Source organism: Scyliorhinus torazame, chromosome 4 (genome assembly GCF_047496885.1).
Source record: "Scyliorhinus torazame isolate Kashiwa2021f chromosome 4, sScyTor2.1, whole genome shotgun sequence".
NCBI classification, from domain to species: Eukaryota; Metazoa; Chordata; class Chondrichthyes; order Carcharhiniformes; family Scyliorhinidae; genus Scyliorhinus; species Scyliorhinus torazame.
The window spans coordinates 256335171-256356470 of NC_092710.1; the positions used below are offsets into that span (position 1 = coordinate 256335171).

The 21300-nt window shown below is 42.1% G+C and overlaps 1 protein-coding gene across 1 annotated transcript in view; it reads right to left on the bottom strand.

Moving 5' to 3' along the window:
- eif2b4 (eukaryotic translation initiation factor 2B, subunit 4 delta) overlaps window positions 1-21300 on the bottom strand; it is a 98190-nt gene that overhangs the window by 12165 nt on the left and 64725 nt on the right. The window contains exons 6-10 of the mRNA XM_072499654.1: window positions 12912-13003; window positions 11752-11866; window positions 5937-6013; window positions 4506-4608; window positions 426-553 (exon numbers count right to left, since the gene is read on the bottom strand). Of these exons, the coding sequence (XP_072355755.1) occupies window positions 426-553; window positions 4506-4608; window positions 5937-6013; window positions 11752-11866; window positions 12912-13003 (515 nt within the window). The remainder of the gene's footprint in view (window positions 1-425; window positions 554-4505; window positions 4609-5936; window positions 6014-11751; window positions 11867-12911; window positions 13004-21300) is intronic.

Genomic DNA, 21300 nt, shown 5'->3' on the forward strand with positions numbered 1-21300 from the left:
TCTACAATTACACTGTTATTTTCAAGAAAGTTTAATTAGCTCTGCTTAGATCAAGTAATCGTGTTTGATACCTGCCAATTTGCAGAATAAAGTTATCCTCACATCACACGTAATTTCTCCCCCCAAACAATGGCAGCCCATCTCCCAAAAAAGTGTTGAACGGTTCCCAAGTAAACAGTAATGCTCAGTGACATGGACGACACACATCCAATCGAGCTATGTACAGAAAGTATGCAAATGTCAAAAAACACAAAGGTCTCCAAGTTAAAATGAACAGAAACTTTGAAAAATTAGCCCAGTATTTGTACGTATCTACTGTATCTTTTCAGGCAACAATTTCTCTTGTGGTTACTGTGCTATAATTTTAGATAACCACTGAAGAGGAATCAATGATAGAAAAATTCAACATTTCTAATATAACTTACCACCCGTACACCAGAATTACATCGCCATCATTAATTTTCTCAGAAGCTGATTTCGAGATGGCTTCAGCAGCCAGGTGAATCTTCTCATTTACGTATTTATCTATACACTGTAATAGCACTTCCTTCGCCTAGAAGTAATACAAGAGATGACGTTGTAAATACTTGCTTTTTCAGATATTTTAGAAGAATAAACCGTAGATCTTGCACAAGTAATAGAGGCTGCAGCAATAGCTGCTCCTTGTGCGGTAAATCCAGATACAAATGCTGGAAAATGGGATTAGAATAGTTAGGTGCTTAATGGTTGGCACGGACACGCTGGGCTGAAGGGCGTTTTTCCGTGCTGTGGACTGTATGACTCTGTACTTCAAAGATATCACAAAGCCAAATAGACTTGAAGATTTTAAGCAACCCATCAACATATAAGACAGGAGGGCAGCACAGTGGCACGTTGGTTAGCAATGCTGCCTCAAGGCGCTGAGGTCCCAGGTTCAATCCTGGCTCTGGGTCACTGTCGGTGTGGAGTTTGCATATTCTCCCCGTGTCTGCGTGGGTTTCATCCCCACAACCCAAAGATATGCAGATGGATTGGCCATGCTAAATTGTCCCTTAATTGGAAAAAATAATTGGGTACTCTAAAAATAAAAGAAAAAACATATAAGAAAGGAACAAGGCATTGAACCAGCTCAGCAGGAAGAGAGAATCCTGTACTTGGACACCATACCACAAGGTAGCTCCGAGTGGACTCAGAAGATGGTCACCAGCAATGTTCCAAACTCAATGGTTCTCCTTACTTAAAAAATATTCCAGACGAAGAATGAATCATTCAACTTAGGTGATTCAGGTGCAAAGGTTAGAATATTGTTGCAGGAAAAGAGACTAGACTTTCAGCAACTTCGCATGACTTCTCCTGAGAATATATTTACTCTTAATATGTGATCTGCCAACACATGCCACCTTACAGTGGCCTGGTGCCAGCTGGCCAAAATGCATCTTTTGGCAACATACAGGGAAAGATGGATAAAGTCAGGTCACTGATGAGTTTGATGGGCTGAATAGCCTTCCCACTCATTTGTTGTGATCCCTGGACCTGCCAATGATCAAAGGGTTTAAATTTTCTTCATGCAAAAAAATTAGAAAAACAAAGGAAGCAAAATACCTTTCCCTCCACGGAAACTATTAATTACTCATAAAATATGCTGTCAAGGTCTTTTGATAGTTCCAATATTATATATCAGGACCCTAAAGATGTTACTACAATGCAGTAATGTTAACCAAAGTACTCTGCTAACATGAGGTGAAGGCTAGTTATCTACTGAAATTACACCTCTGCTGTTAAGATTCTTGAAAATAGTAGTATTTAAATATGACAGGATTTTCTGCTCACTGACTAAATGTTTCAATTTTTCATTGAACTAAATAGTTAAATTTCAAGGAAAAGTTACGTTAATAATCTTTATCACTTTAACACACCAGCCTGTGACCTCAGAAATGTTTCTGATTTATTTGATACTTTCCTCTAGCTTGTATCCAGTTCAGAAGGAGGTCAGAGTATCAGGTCCACTTTAATCAACTGTCACGTACAAACTATCACTTCCGTGAACTGTGTTAGCTGTTGTAAAGTATGGAAAGATGTAGAATTTCTTTGCTAATGATATCCAGACAATTATTTTTTGAGCCAAGTAGGTTACAAAACTCTTTCAAAAGAGTGAAAAATGGTGGATCAGGGTGTTACGATGAGGTTTCCAGACAGAATTATAAACCATTTTGGCAACAACATAGCATATTGGCATGATGTTAAGGGTGGTGTTAATGTTGAATTGGTGTTGCATGCTTTAAATAGGTAATTAAGCACAGATGTCCCTATCTGGAGGGAGGACTCGGTAATCATTGGGAGAATATATAAACTAGTTCACTCCATGTCTGGTGAGGAACTGGAGGAGTCTGTGACCTTGCTTTGCTATCTTGAAAGTAAACATGTTTTAAGATACAAGCTAGCTTCAGACTTGTTCTTCTTCAACATAGAATTATTGGAAACAACAGGTGATTAAGTACATGTACTTGCAGAAATTGGGCCTATTTTTACATGAGTGAATCAGCACTAAATGGGATACTGAGTATAAAGTCAATTCCTGTAGAATTATGTTTTCTTTTTTCTTCCCATTCTGAAGTTAAACTATATAAATAGTTGTTTGGTAGTACAGAACTTGAGCACTGCTGTAAAAAGAGACATGCTGTCAAAGCTTTTCATCTTGCACTCATTAGGACAGAATCACAAGAATATCAAATTTCAAAGGGAACAACAATTTAGACTGCATGAGAAAAAGTGTTGATTGGCTGGTGAAGGTGTCGCTAGCATTTTTTCAGTTTTCACGAGTAACATGTCTTCCAGGGAATGGCCAATAACCTCCTCCTATGCCGTGCATATTTCCTACACATATATCTATAATAATAATCATCATCTTTAACGGTGTCACAAGTAGGCTTACATTAAAACTGCAATGAAATTACTGTAAAAATCCCCTGGTCGCCACACTAAGGCGTCTGTTCGGGTACACGAAGGAGAACTCAGAATGTCCAATTCAACTAACAAGCACATCTTTTGGGACTTGTGGGAGGAAACCGAAGCACCCGGAGGAAACCCACGCAGACATGGAGAGAATCCGCAACGGCATGTAAGAATTTCCTTAAACATCTTAATGGGCTCCATCCCACACTCAATCTCACCTTTGAAATGGAGCAGTCTCACCGTGCTAGTAGAGAACTCTGCAAATAGATTCTCTACTACTTTCTATCGCAAGCACCTTCACTAGTCAATAAACACATTGTGACTCCTCCAGCTCCACGCACTATAAAATTGATCTTATCAGCAACCTCAGAATTAGGGTCAGCACCACTTGCTCACCATGCAAGCTTGATGCCAAAATAGGGCACATCAAAGCTGTAAAGCTATCCTGCAGGATAAGGGCTACATAGAGCAGATCATTGTTCACTGTCTATCATGTAAACTCAGGAACATGCCCAAGGTTACCACTTTCAGTTCTGAAAAATGCCAGTCTACCTTGGATTACACTGGAAAGTAAGGTGTCTCCAAAATTTGGCCATCTGGTGAAGGATGCTGCCAATAAGTCAAAAAGACGTTCTATCGATCAAGCTAATGAGCAGCGCAGCGTACGAATTTCGGTGCCGGTGTAATGCCTAGTATGTCTAATGACTAGCGGACTGTATCAAGTGGCACATCCTTTGGCTGTTCAGAATAGGTCGAGTACTGACTGCATTCAACCCACCCGTGCTTACAAAAACTCAAATCATTGGGCCCGACATTAGATATGATTCTGCAATTGGGAAGCACTTACGTAACAAAAGTGAATGTTCTAAGAGCTGGGCGATCAACCAATTCAAGATTATCAGTCAGGCTCGCAATGGGGCTCACTTATGCTTGCTAGAAGCTACATATATTCACACACAGGGCCATGTCCTCTGTAAACAAAAATAATATATCCAGGTATTATACCTTTATCAACTAAACAAAAGCTTGGGGTCATTTCCCTGGGGCATTATCCATGACAACACCTCAACCTACCGGGGTTGATTTGCCTTATTTGAATTTAAACAAAAGCAAGGGAATAATGTTTGCCTCGTGCATTCTCCATGGCAACACCTCCACCATTCAAGAGTCCATTTGCCAACCCTTTTCTTCCCTTTGAGATTTGGTATTCTTATGATTCTGTCCTGACAAATGCAAGATGAAAAGCCATGACAACATGTCTGTTTTTACAGCCACGAAGAAACAAAAATGTCCTTTATGTCTTAGACAACTCTTGTGCTTATTTCTGGAATTCTTGCAAATTACTAAATTCCTTTTAAATTAAACTATAAAACTGTGTACATGAATTTGTACATGAGTAGTGATTACTGTGTATAATAAATGTGCTTTGATTTAAATCTTACTAAGCGGTGTATTGGATTATTGATCATTACTCGGACTTGAACCACGTGGCGGTATCATAAGGATACCTGGCGACTCAAGAGCAAAGGTGATAAAACAGAGCAATTAAACTAAGGCAAAGTTAGCTACATTACCTCTTCCTCCCGCATGCTTCTAGCAATATTTGAGATTTCCTTCTTTATGAACTTTATAGCATTGCCCATACTTGCTGAGAGTGAACGACACTGATTCAGAAAACTGAAAGACAGAAGCAATACATCAACAAAAAATAAATCCTTAAAGAACAGAGCACACACAAATCCCATTTATTAACTTGCGTATTATTTTCAATTAAGATCATTTTGAAAGATAGATGTGTTGCCATGGAACAACACACATTATCCAATGATTGGTCCAGATAGGCACAGAAAGGAATTGAATGTGCATTATTATGAAGATCCGTTCGATTACCAAAAGGATCTGTGGGAAAAGGCGCACTGCCCTTAAGTTGTTGAAGGAACTTGAGCAAGTAGGCTTCAGCTCACCAGAGAGGCAATGTGACTTGTGTCACTTGCAATCTGCAATCTAACTCCACCACAGACATGCTCCTGCCATTTCATTTCTTGCCATTTATGCTACTGCTTTCAAGCTGTACTATGGGGAGGGATCCTAGAGGGATTTTTCAAAAACAATTCATGGGATGTGAGCCAATTACCATTTCTAATTTCTCGAGAAGGTGGCAGTGAGCTGCCCCTTTGAACTGCTCCAGTCTTTGTAGTAAAGGTACTTTCTCATTGATTTTGCATAAGCAGATTCCAGGATAAGGACAGAAGAAGTCAGGTACTGTGTCGCATCTTTTGTCTCCAAGCCCGACACTGTGACACCACATCTGGTTTCCTTTACCAAATCATTTCTGCTGGGCACTTTTGCAAATAGGTTTCTCGGGGGGGGGGGGCATATCCACATGCATGCCGCTGCACATTGATCCTCAAATAGTTCTTGCCACTGTTCAAAATAATTGCTTTTTCACTGTTTTATGATTGCCTCCATCTTGTAGCGTCCTGTCAGTTTCCATCTGCCTCCGCAGCTCCCACCTTCCCCAGAAGTGCGCATGGCTGTCCCTCCCTTGGGTCTCTCCAACTGCCCTCCCATGACTATCTGCCTCCTGTAGCCTCAATTATACAGTGATAATGAAGGCAGCCTGGCGAATGGTCATTCCCCACAAGATTACAATGAAAAGTGCACATCTGGCACAAGTGGGGTGGGGACTTGTAACCTTGTTTTTAAAGTGGAGAAAATTCTGGCCTTTGTCCTCCCTTGAGATACGCATCCAATGGATCAAAATTCCTGCAAACTCTTTTTAGAGCTGTAGGAATTTTTATTCAATTAGTTATTTAAGTGGCTGCATCCTTTTAAATTTAACCTATATCACTATTTTTACACACAGGCACATATCAGTCCTGTTAATTTTTAATACTGGGTCATGACTAAATAATTGAAAACTAAGAAACATTTAATACCAGAAACTATTTCACACTTTTAGCAAGAACTGATGTTTTCTATAGATGACTAAAATAGAGAAATACCTGATGTCTGGCTTCAGTTTATTGACCAAGTCCCTTGATAACTCTTCACGAGGAGGAGTTGAGTAATCGCGGATGACCTGAAGCAGGGCCAAAAATACCAGTTTCAGCTTCAGTTTGAAGAGGCTGGCCACATCACACATTTTAAGATCATTAATGTGCAAAATTACCTCAAGACATGCCTACTTTTATAAGATATCATGTGAGGGAACAAACAAAAATACGTAAAATCAATCAGAGCATTTTTCCAGGATTGATGCATTACGGTCCCTAAATAATCCCAGTGATATAGAATGATGCTGTTCACTTTGTTTTACCTTAGTCTACACTACTGATTATGTTTGCACTGTACAAGTCTGATAGTAGTTTACCATTGCTGTGCTTTTCTTTCTCAGAAGAGCTATATATTTGCCAATGACACACATGTACAGATTTTTCTGCTGTGGGTCTAATTTCAAGAGAAAATGATTGGCCAGTGGAGTATCACTATTAATCATTGGGCAGGGCCAATGTTTTTACTTGTTGTACTCCAAATGAAAGTTAGTGTGATCCAAAAACATTTAACCTTCATGATTTTTATTTGGGTTGTATGTGCCCTTCCTTTGGTCAAAGTTCAAATCCGACAACTGGGAAAGTCTCCTGAATAACCTACTGGGTAAAGAGACAGTTTTGTGTGTAGCAATGAGCAATTTAAATAAGGTCTTAAGTTCAAATCCTTGACTGTGCTGAATTAGCTAAATCAGCCCAACAGTTGCGATGGTACTACTGCTAAGCCATAAAAGGGAAACAGAAATCAATCAGCCAGATTCGTGCTCTCAGGACAGAGATAGAGAACCTAGTGGAGTGGTGTAACAACAGCAAACACTCCCACAATGTCAGCAACGCTAAAGAGTTGGTCATTGACTTCAGGCGCAAACACCCCTGTCTGTGGTGATGGTTAACAGCTTCAAATTCCTAAGTGTGCACATCATCAAAATCTGTCCTGGTTCACCCACGTCAACGCTACAAACAAGAAAGCACAACAGCGCATATACTTCCTGGATTGGATTGGATTTGTTTATTGTCACGTGTACCGAGGTACAGTGAAAAGTATTTTTCTGCGAGCAGCTCAACAGATCATTAAGTACATGGGAAGAAAAGAAAATACATAATAGGGCAACACAAGGTATACAATGTAACTACTTAAGCACCGGCATCGGATGAAGCATACAGAGTGTAGTGTTAATGAGGTCAGTCCATAAGAGGGTTATTTAGGAGTCTGGTAAAAGCGGAGAAGAAGCTATTTTTGAGTCTGTTCGTGCATGTTCTCAGACTTCTGCATCTCCTGCCCGATGGAAGAAGTTGGAAGAGTGAGTAAGCCAGGTGGAAGGGGTCTATGATTATGCTGCCCGCTTTCCCCAGGCAGGGGGAGGTGTAAATGGAGTCAATGGATGGGAGGCAGGTTCGTGTGATGGACTGGGCGGTGTTCATGATTCTCTGAAGTTTCTTGAGGTCCTGGGCCGAGCAGTTGCCATACCAGGCTGTGATGCAGCCAGACAGGATGCTTTCTATGGTGCATCTGTAAAAGTTGGTAAGGGTTAATGTGGACATACTGAATTTCCTTAGTTTCCTGAGGAAGTATAGGCGCTGTTGTGCTTTCTTGGTGGTAGCGTCGACGTGGGTGGACCAGGTCAGATTTTTGGAGATGTGCACCCCTAGGAATTTGAAACTGCTAACCATCTCCACCTCGGCCCCGTTGATGCTGACAGGGGTGTGTGCAGTACTTTGCTTTCTGAAGTCAATGACCAGCTCTTTAGTTTTGCTGCCATTGAGGGAGAGATTGTTGTCACTGCACCACTCCACTAGGTTCTCTATCTCCCTCGTGTATTCTGACTCGTCGTTATTCGAGATCCGGCCCACTATGGTTGTATCGTCAGCAAACATGTGGATAGAGTTGGAGCTAAATTTTGCCATGCAGTCATGTGTACACGGAGTAGAGTAGGGGGCTAAGTACGCAGCCTTGCGGGGCCCCGGTACTGAGGACTATTGTGGAGGAGGTGTTGTTGTTCATTCTTACTGATTCTGGTCTGAGGACTTTCTCAGGAAACTAAGGGAATTCAGCATGTCCACACTGACTCTTACCAATTTTTATAAATGCAGCATAGAGAGTATCCTATCTGGCTGCATCACAGCATGGTATGGCAACTGCTTGGCCCAAGACCGTAAGAAACTACAGAGTCGTGAACGCAGCCCAGTACATCATGCAAACCCGCCTCCCATTCATTGACTGTGTCTACACTTCCCGCTGCCTTGAGAAAGCGGGCAGCATAATCAAAGACCCCTCCCACCCGGGTAAGTCACGCTTCCAACTTCTTCCATCGGGCAGAAGATACAAACTAATAATAATAATAATCGCTTATTGTCACAAGTAGGCTTCAATGAAGTTACTGTGAAAAGGCCCTAGACGCCACATTCCGGCGTCTGTTCAGGGAGGCCGGTACGGGAATTGAACCAGCGCTGCTGGCCTTGTTCTGCATTACAAGTCAGCTGATTAGCCCACTGTGCTAAACCAGCCCCAGAAGTCTGAGAACACGCACTAACAGGTTCAAAAACAGCTTCTTCCCCACTGTTACCAGACTCCTAAACGACCCTCTTATGGACTGATCTCTTCACACATCTTCTCTACTGAGTAGTACTGCACTCCATATGCTCACCCGATGCCTGTGTCTATGTATTTACATTTAATATTTATATATGTCCTATGGTTTTTTTTCATATATGGAATGATCTGTTTGGACTGTACGCAGAACAATACTTTTCATTGTACCTCGGTACATGCGACAATTAAACAAATCCAATCCAAATCTTGATTACTACCAGTTGATTCCTACTTAAAATGCAAACAGATGGCTATCTGCAAAGCAAATGATCAATTTCAATGGTAATAGTCTCCATTAGCTCATCATTTCCTATTTATGTGTTGTTTCTTTAATATCTTAAAGCTTCTGTCTATCACTTAGCATGAGATGATTCTCTTCATGATTCTGAAGATTTTATTCATTAATTTGCCCTCTCCCCATGTCCTGTATTAATATGGCCATCTACCACTTAAAAATGTTGTTTCTTTGTCTGCCTCTCCCCTATTCATCTTTATTGAAGCCTCTTTTAGTTCTTGTTGATTATTTTATTAATTCTTTCATGAGAACTGAGCATTGCTGACTGGGCCAGCATTTGTTGCCCATCCCTATTTGCCCTTGAACTGAGTGGTTTGCTTGGCCATTTCCGAGGGAGTTAAGAGTCAATCACATTACTGTGGATCTGAAGTCACATCTCGGCCAGACCAGGACAGCAGATTTCCTTCCCTAGAAGGAATTAGTGAACCAAATGGGGTTTATACGACAGTCGATGATAGTTTCATGATCACCATTATTAAGACTTGCTTTCAATTTCAGATTTTTATTAGTTGAATTTAAATTCCACCAGCTACCTTGGTGGCATCTTAATCCATGACCAGAGTATTAGCCTGGGCCTCTGAATTACCACTATAGCACCATCTCCTCCATAAATTCAGGTATTTAGTTAGACCCACTTTTGCTCTCTTTCATCGGATCACAAGATGAGATCAAAATAGAAGAAAAGGGACAGAATGACTGGTAGAAGTAGTTAAGTCAACTGGTCCAAATGAAGTGCATCCTAGATGGCTGAGGGAAAGAAGGGTAGATGTCGAAGAAGTGCTCACACAATCTTCCCATCTTCCTTAGATACCGGGGTGGTTCCAGAGACCAAGAGAATTGCAAAACTTACAGCCTTGTTCAAAAAGGAGGGATAAACCTGACAACTACAGGCCAGTCAATTTAACCCAGGTGGTGGGGAAGCTTATGGAAACTAAATTCCAGGGAAAAATTAACATCCCCTTGGACAAATCTGGACCAAGGAGAGCAAGCATGGACTTGGTTGACATACCATTGGTCACAGGGAGGGTGAATGAGGGCAGCGAAGTTGATGCTGGTATTGACTTTCAATAGGCATTTGATTAAGTATCATATTTTGATGATTGTCAAAATTGAAGCAGCATGGATACAAATTTGGTTAAAGGTCAGAAATGCTGGGGTGAATGGCAGTTTTTCGGACAGGAGTGGGTATGTACAACAGTGTTCTCCACGGATTAGTTCTTGATGCGAAATTAATAACTCAGACTTGGGGGCACAGCGCTCAATTCAGAAATTTGGAGATTATACAAAATTTGGAGTGCAGCAAACAGTGAAGATCGTCATAGGGTTTGACATGAAATGGACAGATAAGTGACACATGAAATTCAATGCAGTAAAGTGTGAGGTGGTAGATTGCGGTGGGAAGAATGGAACGAGAGAATATAAGATAAATGGTACAATATTAAAAGGGGTGTAAAGGTGTTTGTGCACAAATCTTTGACGGTGGTAAGATAGGTTAACAAAGCAATTCATAAAGTATATGGGATGCTGGGCTTTATAAATAGATGGAAAATGTACAAAAGGAAGTTATGCTAAACAAATATCAAACATTAGTTTGGTTCCAATTGTTGCTCAATTCTGGGAATCATGCTTAAACAAGGATATCAAGGCCTTAGCGAGTACATCAAAATTTTGGAGAGGGTACAGAAGAGATGTACTAGAATGGTTGCAGGGATCAGGAATCAGAGTTCCATGGATATGTTGCAGAAGCTCAGGGTGTTCACCATAGAACAGAGAAGACAAAGCAGACATTTAGTAGAGGTTCATGAAGGGTTTTGAGAAGAGTAAATATGGAGAAACTGTTTCTAATGGGAAACACAAATTAATTCAGAGGGAACCAGGCTCCACATCCACTTGCAGAACCCCCAAAATGGTGCTGAACACCGTCCTCCAAAACCTTTCCAGCTTCAGGCAGGACCAAAACATATGTACATGATTGGCAGGGCCTCTCCCACATCACTCACAGGCATCCTCCACCCCTTCGAACAGCCTTCTCACCCTAGACTTTATAAGGTCTGCCCTGTACACCACCTTCAGCTGTATCAGCCCCAGCCTCGCGCACAAAGTCAAGACATTTGTGGCAGCACAGTAGCACAAGTGGATAGCACTGTGGCTTCACAGCGCCAGTGTCCCAGGTTCAATTCCTCGCTGGGTCACTGTCTGTGCGGAGTCTGCACGTTCTCCCCGTGTCTGCGTGGGTTTCCTCTGGGTGCTCCGGTTTCCTCCCACAGTCCAAAGACGTGCAGGCCATGCTAAATTGCCCTTGGTATCCAAAAAGGTTAGGATGGGTTATTGGGTTACGGGGATAGGGTGGAAGTGAGGGCTTAAGTGGGTCGATGCAGACTTGATGGGCCGAATGGCCTCCTTCTGCACTGTATGTTCTATGTTCTATGTGCCCCCTGCAGCAGCTCGCACCACAGACTCTCCTCCAGCACCACCCCCAAATTTTCCTCCCACTTCACCTTAACCCCTTCCATGGACACCCCATCCTCCTCCAAAACCCTACCGTAAATCGCCGAGACAACCCCCCTCTCCAACCCCCGCTGACAGCACTGCCTCCAACAACGAGGAGGCAAGCGCTAGCTCTGTATTAAATCTACCTAATAAAAAAGACAACCTGTCATTGCGAGGACCTACTAGTTGGCTGAAATTCTGCTCATCAGCACACTAACTGCATTTGTAAGCTCAGAAACTTGAAGGCCACAATATTTTGGTACGGCTTTCAACTACCTGATCTCATCTCAGAGAACCAATAAATGAGATAAAAGAAAAAGAACCATCTATTAAAGGCAAAACCACATCTTTGGTGTTGTCTCTTCTGCAGGAGGTAGATTTGCTGTGTTTCATACCTGTTTAAAAGCATGTAGTAATGCTATACATCGTGCATTGGACCCTATAATAATGCCTTGAGAGTACTGCAATCCTAGGCGTACAATAGCAGGGTGAAGCACAGTTGAGGGGATGCTGCAAAGAATCAAAAAACAAATAAGAACGCAAGTGCCAAGTGCTTTGGTGAACAGTGCTAAAATTATGCAATGAGCTGAAGGGCTACATTTAATCTGAGGTTTTACTACACCAGCAAAACTAATTGCTGAACATGATCAATGTTGTAAAAAACACAATATTAAAGTTAGAATTAGTATTCTGTTGATTGATGGAAAATAACATATCTAGATGTTGAAGCTCAATTACAGTAGACATAATCTTTACGTTGCTACACAGCAAATGATACAAATTTTGCAATAGGTACCTAAAGTTCTACATCTCTGTATAAGTATAAGCTTGCTGACACCAAGTTACAATCCATCCAAACCCAACCTCCGAAAGACAAAAGGAAACATGGGTTCACATTTTCAACATCAAATTACCATTTCAGCTGTGCCACTGTAAAAGATGGTCTGAGAGAGATCTAGCAGGGAGGCTGATCATCATTGGTTTGGCTTTCTTGCATCTTCTTGAAGTCAGTTTCACACCTATACTAGCAAGGTGAACTCAGCTACCTTTCCAGGCATGGCAGTGCCATTCTCGGGAATGGAATTAAATGAAATGAAAATTGCTTATTGTCACAAGTAGGCTTCAAATGAAGTTACTGTGAAAAGCCCCTAGTCGCCACATTCCGGCGCCTGTTCGGGGAGGTTGTTACGGGAATCGAATTAAAAGTCAGATTGTTAAATGCTGTGGGACTCGTACTCGAGATTCTCAAGCTTATATCTAGAAATTACATGGAAAATGCTTCATGAAAATATACAAGCTTTGCACAGGGTTTCAACTGGAAATGAACTTTAAAAACTGTGCCAAAGGACTCTTTTGTAATGCCAGAAAGTATGCTTGAAGCAGCTTTGTGATTGAAAATGAATCCAATGATATGGTGATCCACAACAGTGGGGGAGAAAAACAGTTGTCAAAGGTGTCGTCTTTGTAAGCAGATTCTTTATGGCTTCAACCCAACCCAATAATTTCTGGTACTTCATTCAGCAATAAAACAATACATGAAGGCAAACCTACTTACGTCAGCTGTTGAGTCAGTGGCATTTTGCGACTGTACTGGTGTAAATGTAGAAAGAGGATGACTTTGCTGCCATAATCCTGCCTAAGTGGAACCTATAATAAACAGATATTTTAAGTACCTGCTTATACTGTAAAGTAAAATGTACTCCTTTTAATATCAAACCAAAATCAACACATCAATACTTCCAATAAGAGCACAGTAAGAAGTCTTACAAGTCCAGGTTAAAGTCCAACACGTTTGTTTTGAATCACTAGCTTTCGGAGCACAGCTCCTTCCTCACCTTCACCTGAGGAAGGAGCTGTGCTCTGAAAGCTAGTGATTCGAAACAAACCTGTTGGACTTTAACCTGGTGTTGTAAGACTTCTTACTGTGCTCATCCCAGCCCAACGCCGGCATCTCCACATCATGGCTAAAATAAGAGCACTAATGTTCAGGTAGAACTTCAGACCTTCTTTACAGAAACAATTCTTCAATTTTACTATCTGGAACACAATTTTGCATGTTCCTGAAGTGTGAACAGTTGTTTTTCATAATGATTATAATTTGCAAGAATATTGTAGCATGTGGATATAATGCACAGTCTGCATTTTCATTCCCTGATGAACACATGAGCGCTGCTGCAAAGGAAGAATATCACTGACTAAAATTGAAATCAAATAAATTTATTTTAAAGAATGTTGCATAGGGGTAAAATCCAACAAATATTCAAAAAAAGTAGTGCATGGGAATTCTTAATGGTGAGCTTACAGGCAGGTTTTTGGATTCTATTCACTCTTTCAAATTGTATGTTAAATCAACATTTTTTTAAAAAGAAGGTAATGAGTCTTGTTTGGTTCTTCCAAAAGCATCTAGTCTCTAGGAACAGCATGAATTTTACTGATGATCGAGAGTAGATTGATTGGGCTGTAAGTGGTTAGGTTAAATTTGTTCTGCTTTTGGTAGAAAGGACATACCCGGGTAATTTTCCGTATTGCTGGGGATGACTATGTTGTAGCTGTACTGGGACAGCTTGGCTAGGGGTGCAGCATGTTCTGGAGCACAGGTCTTCAGTACTATTGCCAGGAACCACAGCTTTTGCAGTAACCAGCCATTTCTTGATGTCACAATTGTTATGGGTTGACAGAACCCCAAAGTGTTTCATGGAGTTCAACCCACCCTCTGACATCACTTCAGTAATATCATAGAATTTACAGTGCAGAAGGAGGCCATTCGGCCCATCGAGTCTGCACCGGCTCTTGGAAAGAGCACCCTACCCAAGGTCCACACCTCCACCCTATCCCCACAACCCGGTAACCCCACCCTACACCAAGGGCAATTTTGGACACTATGGGCAATTTAGCATGGCCAATCCACCTAACCCGCACATCTTTGGACTGTGGGAGGAAACCGGAGCACCCGGAGGAAACCCACGCACACACGGGGAGGATGTGAAGACTCCGCACAGACAGTGACCCGAGCCGGAATCGAACCTGGGACCCTGGAGCTGTGAAGCATTTGTGCTATCCACAATGCTACCGTGCTGCCCTCAATAATATGATCAGCTGTATTTCTTAAAGGTACATTGCTTAAACATCCATTTCTTAAAGGTACTCTCACATGACATATTCCCCCCAAGAAAAAAAACCCATCAACTTCAAGGTGATTTCATTTTTCACCTTTGCACCATCAATTAAGAAATGCACACAGTAAAAACACTCTACCGGTTCAAAAAAAACAACACGCAAACAGGTATAATAATATAGTCCATTTCTTTTTCGTTCTTCTTCATCCAACCGAAATCCTTCTCGATTGACAGTCTCTTTGAACAAGAAAGTCTCTGCACGATCCATCCATTCCTCTACACCTCGGCATTTCTCTTTAGAATCAGATACTTTAGTTCAATCTGACCACAGAGTCCCTTGCAATTCTCCAATATAGGAGCATCGGTTACCACAACTTTCAGGCAGTCAAATGCATATTGAAACTCCGCTGTCCATTGAAAATCTTTTACGTTTCTTCAGCAAGTCCATCAGTGGGGCAATCACGCTACAAAACTTTTGCACAAATGTTCGATCAAATCCACTCATGCCAAGAAATCGAATTATTTCCCGTTGTGTTGAGGGTATCGGAAACCCCCCAATAACTTTCATTTTCACATCCCGTGGGACCAATCGACCCTGTCTGATTGTATGGCCAAGTAAAGTGACTTGGGCTTTTCCAAATTCACTTTGGCTAGGTTTGTCACCAAACCTGCCTCCTGAAGTTGATCGAATAACTCCATAAGATGTTTTAAATGTTCTTTCCATGTCTGGTTGAAAACTACCAGATCGTCGATATATACTGCACAATTGAGTAATCCTGAAACGACTGTATTAGTTAACGTTGAAATGTGGCTGGGGCGTTTTTCATGCCAAATGGCATAACTTTGAATTGATATATACCATCTGGAGTCACAAAAGCTGAAATCTCCTTCGCCCTTTCGGAAAAAGGTACCTGCCAGCAACCTTTAAGTAAATCCAATTTGGAAATAAAAGCGGATTCCCACTTTCTCAATGCAATCCTCCAAACGTGGGGTAGGATAAGAGTCCTTTCTTGTAACTGCGTTCACCTTTCTATAGTCCACACACAACCGTTGGGTACCGTCTGGTTTAGGTACGATCACTATGGGTGAGCTCCATTGGCTGCAACCCACTTCAATTATGCCATTTTTAAGCATACTCTCAATCTCTTTGTTAACCTGTGCCAATTTTAAAGGATTAAGTCTATATGGATGTTGTTTGATAGGAACAGCATTTCCCACATCTACGTCATGCATAGCCATTTTAATACTTCCCAATTTATCTCTACGTCTACAAACTTGTCCATGTGATATCAATAACTCTTTCAGGTCAGTTCGTTTTTCCTCTGGAAGGTAACTTAACAATTCATTCCAATTTTTAACAACATCCTCATTTTCCAATTTAATTTGAGGTTTGTCAAATTCACAGTCATCTGGATTTGGTTTGTCACTTTGAGTTAGAATCATTAGAACCTCCTTTTCCACTTGAATATTTCTTATGTCCCCAGTTTCTATCCCTCACCGACTGAAACTGAAGTCGGAAACCACCTTGATTTATGAACTAATTCATAATCATCTGCCATTTCTGCTGCTAATTTCGCAGTTTTACCCCTCTGCTCTTCCGCATGAGTTCTCACTACATCAGGAATTGAATTTTTAAACTCCTCCAAAAGTATAATTTCTCTGAGAGCTTCATACGTTTGGTCTATTTTCAAAGTCCTTATTCACCTATCAAAATTACTCTGTTTGAGCCTGAGCCTTTCAAACTCCATGTATGTTTGACCAAATTCTTTCCTTAAATTTCTAAACCTTTGTCTGTAAGCTTCAGGCACTAGCTCATATGCACCTAAGATGGATGTTTTCACCTCCGCATATGTTTCAGATACCTCCTCCGGTAGTGATGCAAGCACTTCACTAGCTCTACCTACCAGCTTTTTTTGAATCAGTAATACCCACATGTCCTGTGGCCATTTCATTTGTTTAGCTACCTTCTCAAATGAAATGAAAAAGGCTTCTACCTCCTTCTCGTCAAACCTTGGCAATGCTAGGACATACTTAAATAGATCCCCACCACGTCTTTGATTATGACACTCTGTCTCACTGTCCTCATCAATCTCATCCAACTGTATGTTTCCCTTTGCGTCTGCCAATTTTAACTGATTTTCATGTTTCATAGCCATTTTATGAAGTTCAAACTCTCTCTCTTTTCCCTTTCCTCTCTATCTCTTTCTTTGTTTCTTTATTCTCTCTCCTTTTCTTTTTCCTCTCTATCTCTATCTCTTTCTTTGTTTCTTTCTTCTCTCTCCTTTTCTTTTTCTCTCATTGCATATTCAAGCTGCTTTAATTCTTTTTCATGTTCAAATTGCTTAATCTGCAATTTCTAATGAGTCAGAATGTATCTCAGGCAAATTTAAATGCTCAGCTACCGCGGTAAGTACCTCATCTTTTCGCATTTTGCCAGGCAATGTTAACTGCAATGCTTTGGCCAAATCTAACAGTCTGCTTTTAGTCTCTGTCCGTAAGGTATTGTGTGTTACCATGTCCACCCCGCAAAAACTCCTGAGCCTCTAAAAGAGCCATTGCCCACTTAAACTACAATACCACACCTGAAAAGCAACCACAATATGCTCACCCCTCACTGTCTATAAGTTTGTTAAGCCAATCCAATCGATAGACATTTATCCCCCTCGAGTCCCCAATTGTTTACAGAACCTGAAAGTGTTTCATGGAGTTCAACCGAACCACAACTTTTAATAGATTGTGGCGTGGAAAGCACACGGCGTACTCTCCAGGTGTGATACAGCAGAAATGGACAAGTGGTTTTTAAAACAAAACAATGTTTATTCTATGAACTCAAGTTAACCTTTTTAAAACAAACATTAAATATCTTAACACCCATTACTTCAAAGATAACCCCAAAAGACTACAACACTAAATAATCCTTCAAACTGTTCCTTTAAACATCCAAAAGACTTCAAACCTTCAAAAATAGGAGCACATTAGGTTACATTCAATATATTTATAGTCTTTGGATTGCAGAAATCAACAGACCAGCTCTGTGTTTCTTCATGCAGCTCACAGCAAAACACAGACACTCCCAACTGCGTTCTCAAAACTGAAACTCAAAAAGCAGAATTGAGCTCAGCTCCCCCCACCCTCTGACATCACTTCAGTAATATGATCAGCTGCATTTCTTAAAGGTACATTGCTTAAACATCCATTTCTTTTTTTAAAAATAATTTTTATTAAAGGTTTTCATAAAATATCAATAACAAAATGAGAAAGAAAAAAGAACCCAACAGGGTTAAGTACAAAACACAATCTAAAAAAGCAACCCCCCAAACCCCTCCCTCCGTAAACATCCATTTCTTAAAAGTACTCTCACATAACACAATTGAGTGAATAAGATTGGCTGAAAGACTGGCACATATGACGCTAGGGGCCTCCTGAAGAGGCAGAGATGGATTATCCACGCGGCACTTCTGCTGAAGATTGCTGCAAGTGCTGCAACTTTATCTTTTGTGTTGGGTGCCCCCAAAGGTTGGGTGGGGTTACTGTGTTACGGGGATAGGCTGAAGGTGTGGGCTTGGGTAGGATGCTCTTTCTAATGAGCCGGTGCCGACTCGATGGGCCGAATGGCCTCCTTCTGCACTGTAAATTCTATGATCATTGCGGATGGGGATATTTGTGAAGCTTCCAGTGGCAGACTGGTTGTGGGCATGCTTAGCTCTGTCCATTGCATGTTGCTTACATACAGCTTCACCAGGTTGAAACCACATTTTTCGGTATGCCCGGTGCTGCTCCTGGCATGCCTTCCTGCACTCTTCATTGAACCAGGGTTGATCCCCTGGCTAGGTAGAGTGGGGCATTTGCCGGGTCATGTGTTTACAGATTGAGGTTGAGTACAATTCTGCAGCTGCTGATGACCATACCCCCTCACGGATGCCCAGACTTGAGTTGCTAGGTTTGTTCTAAATCTATCTCAATTTGCATGGTGGTAGTGCTACACTACATGATGATGGGAATCCACATTGTTAAGATGGAACTGTGTCTCCACAGATATTGTGCAGGGTCACCCCTACCAAAACTGAGGACAGATGCATCTGAGGCAGGCATGTTGGTGCAGATGGTACACTTTTCCATCCAGTTAGTTTTCTCACCACCTATCACAGACATAGTCTAGCAGCTATGTCCTGTAGGATTTGGTCAGCTCCATCAGTCATGGTGTTACTGAGCCACTCTTGCGATGGGCATTAAAGCCTCCCACCAGAGTACATTCTGCACCCTTGCCACCCTCAGTGTCCTCCGAGCGGTGTTCAACATGGAGGAGTACTGATTCATCATATGGGGTCATCAGCTTAGGGGTTGGGAGGAGGGGGGGTGGGGGGGAAGCAGTGGTGGCACAGTATGTGGTAATCAGCAAGAGGTTTCCTTACCCATGTTTGACCTAATGCCATGAGATTTCATGCGATCCATAGGTGATGTTGAGGATCCCCAGGCTAGCTCTCTCCTGTCTGTGTACCACTGTGCCACCACCTCTGCTGGGTCTGCCCTACCGGTGGGACAGGACATACCTGGAGGTGATGATGGGTGGTGTCTGAGACATTATCTGTAAAGTGTGAATCCATAGGTATGCCTATGTCAGGCTGTATCTTATTTGGTCTGTGGGACAGCTCTCCAAATGCAAGTAAGGAGGACTATGCAAGATTGGCAGAGTTGAGTTTGGAGTTGTCGTTTTCGGTCTACCTAGTTTCATTTCTTATTGACTTTTTTAACTGTAAGAAACAACTGAGTGGGAAGAGAGCATTTCAGAATCAACCATGTTGTGCAGGCCTGGAGCTGCATGGACAGCAGATTTCCTGGAACACAGTCCTGGAATGTCCTCCCTAACAACACTGTGGGTGAACTTGCATCACAGGGAATGCAGCAGCTCAATCAGAAAGCTCACCACCATCATCTACCAGCACGGTAGCACAGTGGTTAGTACAGTTGCTTCACAGCTCCAGGGTCCCAGGTTCAATTCCTGGCTTGGGTCACAAAGAACAAAAGAACAAAGAAATGTACAGCACAGGAACAGGCCCTTCGGCCCTCCAAGCCCGTGCCGACCATGCTGCCTAACTAAACTACAATCTTCTACACTTCCTGGGTCCGTATCCCTCTATTCCCATCCTATTCATGTATTTGTGAAGATGCCCCTTAAATGTCACTATCGTCCCTGCTTCCACCACCTCCTCCGGTAGCGAGTTCCAGGCACCCACTACCCTCTGTGTAAAAAACTTGCCTCGTACATCTACTCTAAACCTTGCCCCTCTCACCTTAAACCTATGCCCCCTAGTAATTGACCCCTCTACCCTGGGAAAAGCCTCTGACTATCCACTCTGTCTATGCCCCTCATAATTTTGTAGACCTCTATCAGGTCGCCCCTCAACCTCCGTCGTTCCAGTGAGAACAAACCGAGTTTATTCAACCGCTCCTCATAGCTAATGCCCTCCATACCAGGCAACATTCTGGTAAATCTCTTCTGCACCCTCTCTAAAGCCTCCACATCCTTCTGGTAGTGTGGCGACCAGAATTGAACACTATACTCCAAGTGTGGCCTAACTAAGGTTCTATACAGCTGCAACATGACTTGCCAATTCTTATACTCAATGCCCCGGCCAATGAAGGCAAGCATGCCGTATGCCTTCTTGACAACCTTCTCCACCTGTGTTGCCCCTCTCAGTGACCTGTGGACCTGTACACCTAGATCTCTCTGACTTTCAATACTCTTGAGGGTTCTACCATTCACTGTATATTCCCTACCTGCATTAGACCTTCCAAAATGCATTACCTCACATTTGTCCGGATTAAACTCCATCTGCCATCTCTCCACCCAAGTCTCCAAACAATCTAAATCCTGCTGTATCCTCTGACAGTCCTCATCGCTATCCGCAATTCCTCCAAACTTTGCGTCGTCTGAAAACTTACTAATCAGACCAGTTACATTTTCCTCCAAATCATTTATATATACTACAAACAGCAAAGGTCCCAGCACTGATCCCTACGGAACACCACTGGTCACAGCCCTCCAATTAGAAAAGCACCCTTCCATTGCTACTCTCTGCCTTCTATGACCTAGCCAGTTCTGTATCCACCTTGCCAGCTCACCCCTGATCCCGTGTGACTTCACCTTTTGTACTAGTCTACCATGAGGGACCTTGTCAAAGGCCTTACTGAAGTCCATATAGACAACATCCACTGCCCTACCTGCATCAATCATCTTTGTGACCTCCTCGAAAAACTCTATCAAGTTAGTGAGACACAACCTCCCCTTCACAAAACCATGCTGCCTCTCACTAATACGTCCAGTTGCTTCCAAATGGGAGTAGATCCTGTCTCGAAGAATTCTCTCCAGTAATTTCCCTACCACTGAAGTAAGGCTCACCGGCCTGTAGTTCCCTGGATTATCCTTGCTACTCTTCTTAAACAGAGGAACAACATTGGCTATTCTCCAGTACTCCGGGACATCACCTAAAGACAGTGAGGATCCAAAGATATCTGTCAAGGCCTCAGCAATTTCCTCTCCAGCCTCCTTCAGTATTCTGGGGTAGATCCCATCAGGCCCTGGGGACTTATCTACCTTAATATTTTTTTAAGACGCCCAACACCTCGTCTTTTTGGATCACATTGTGACCCAGGCTATCTACACACCCTTCTCCAGACTCAACATCTACCAATTTCTTCTCTTTGGTGAATACTGATGCAAAGTATTCATTTAGTACCTCGCCCATTTCCTCTGGCTCCACACATAGATTCCCTTGCCTATCCTTCAGTGGGCCAATCCTTTCCCTGGCTACCCTCTAGCTTTTTATG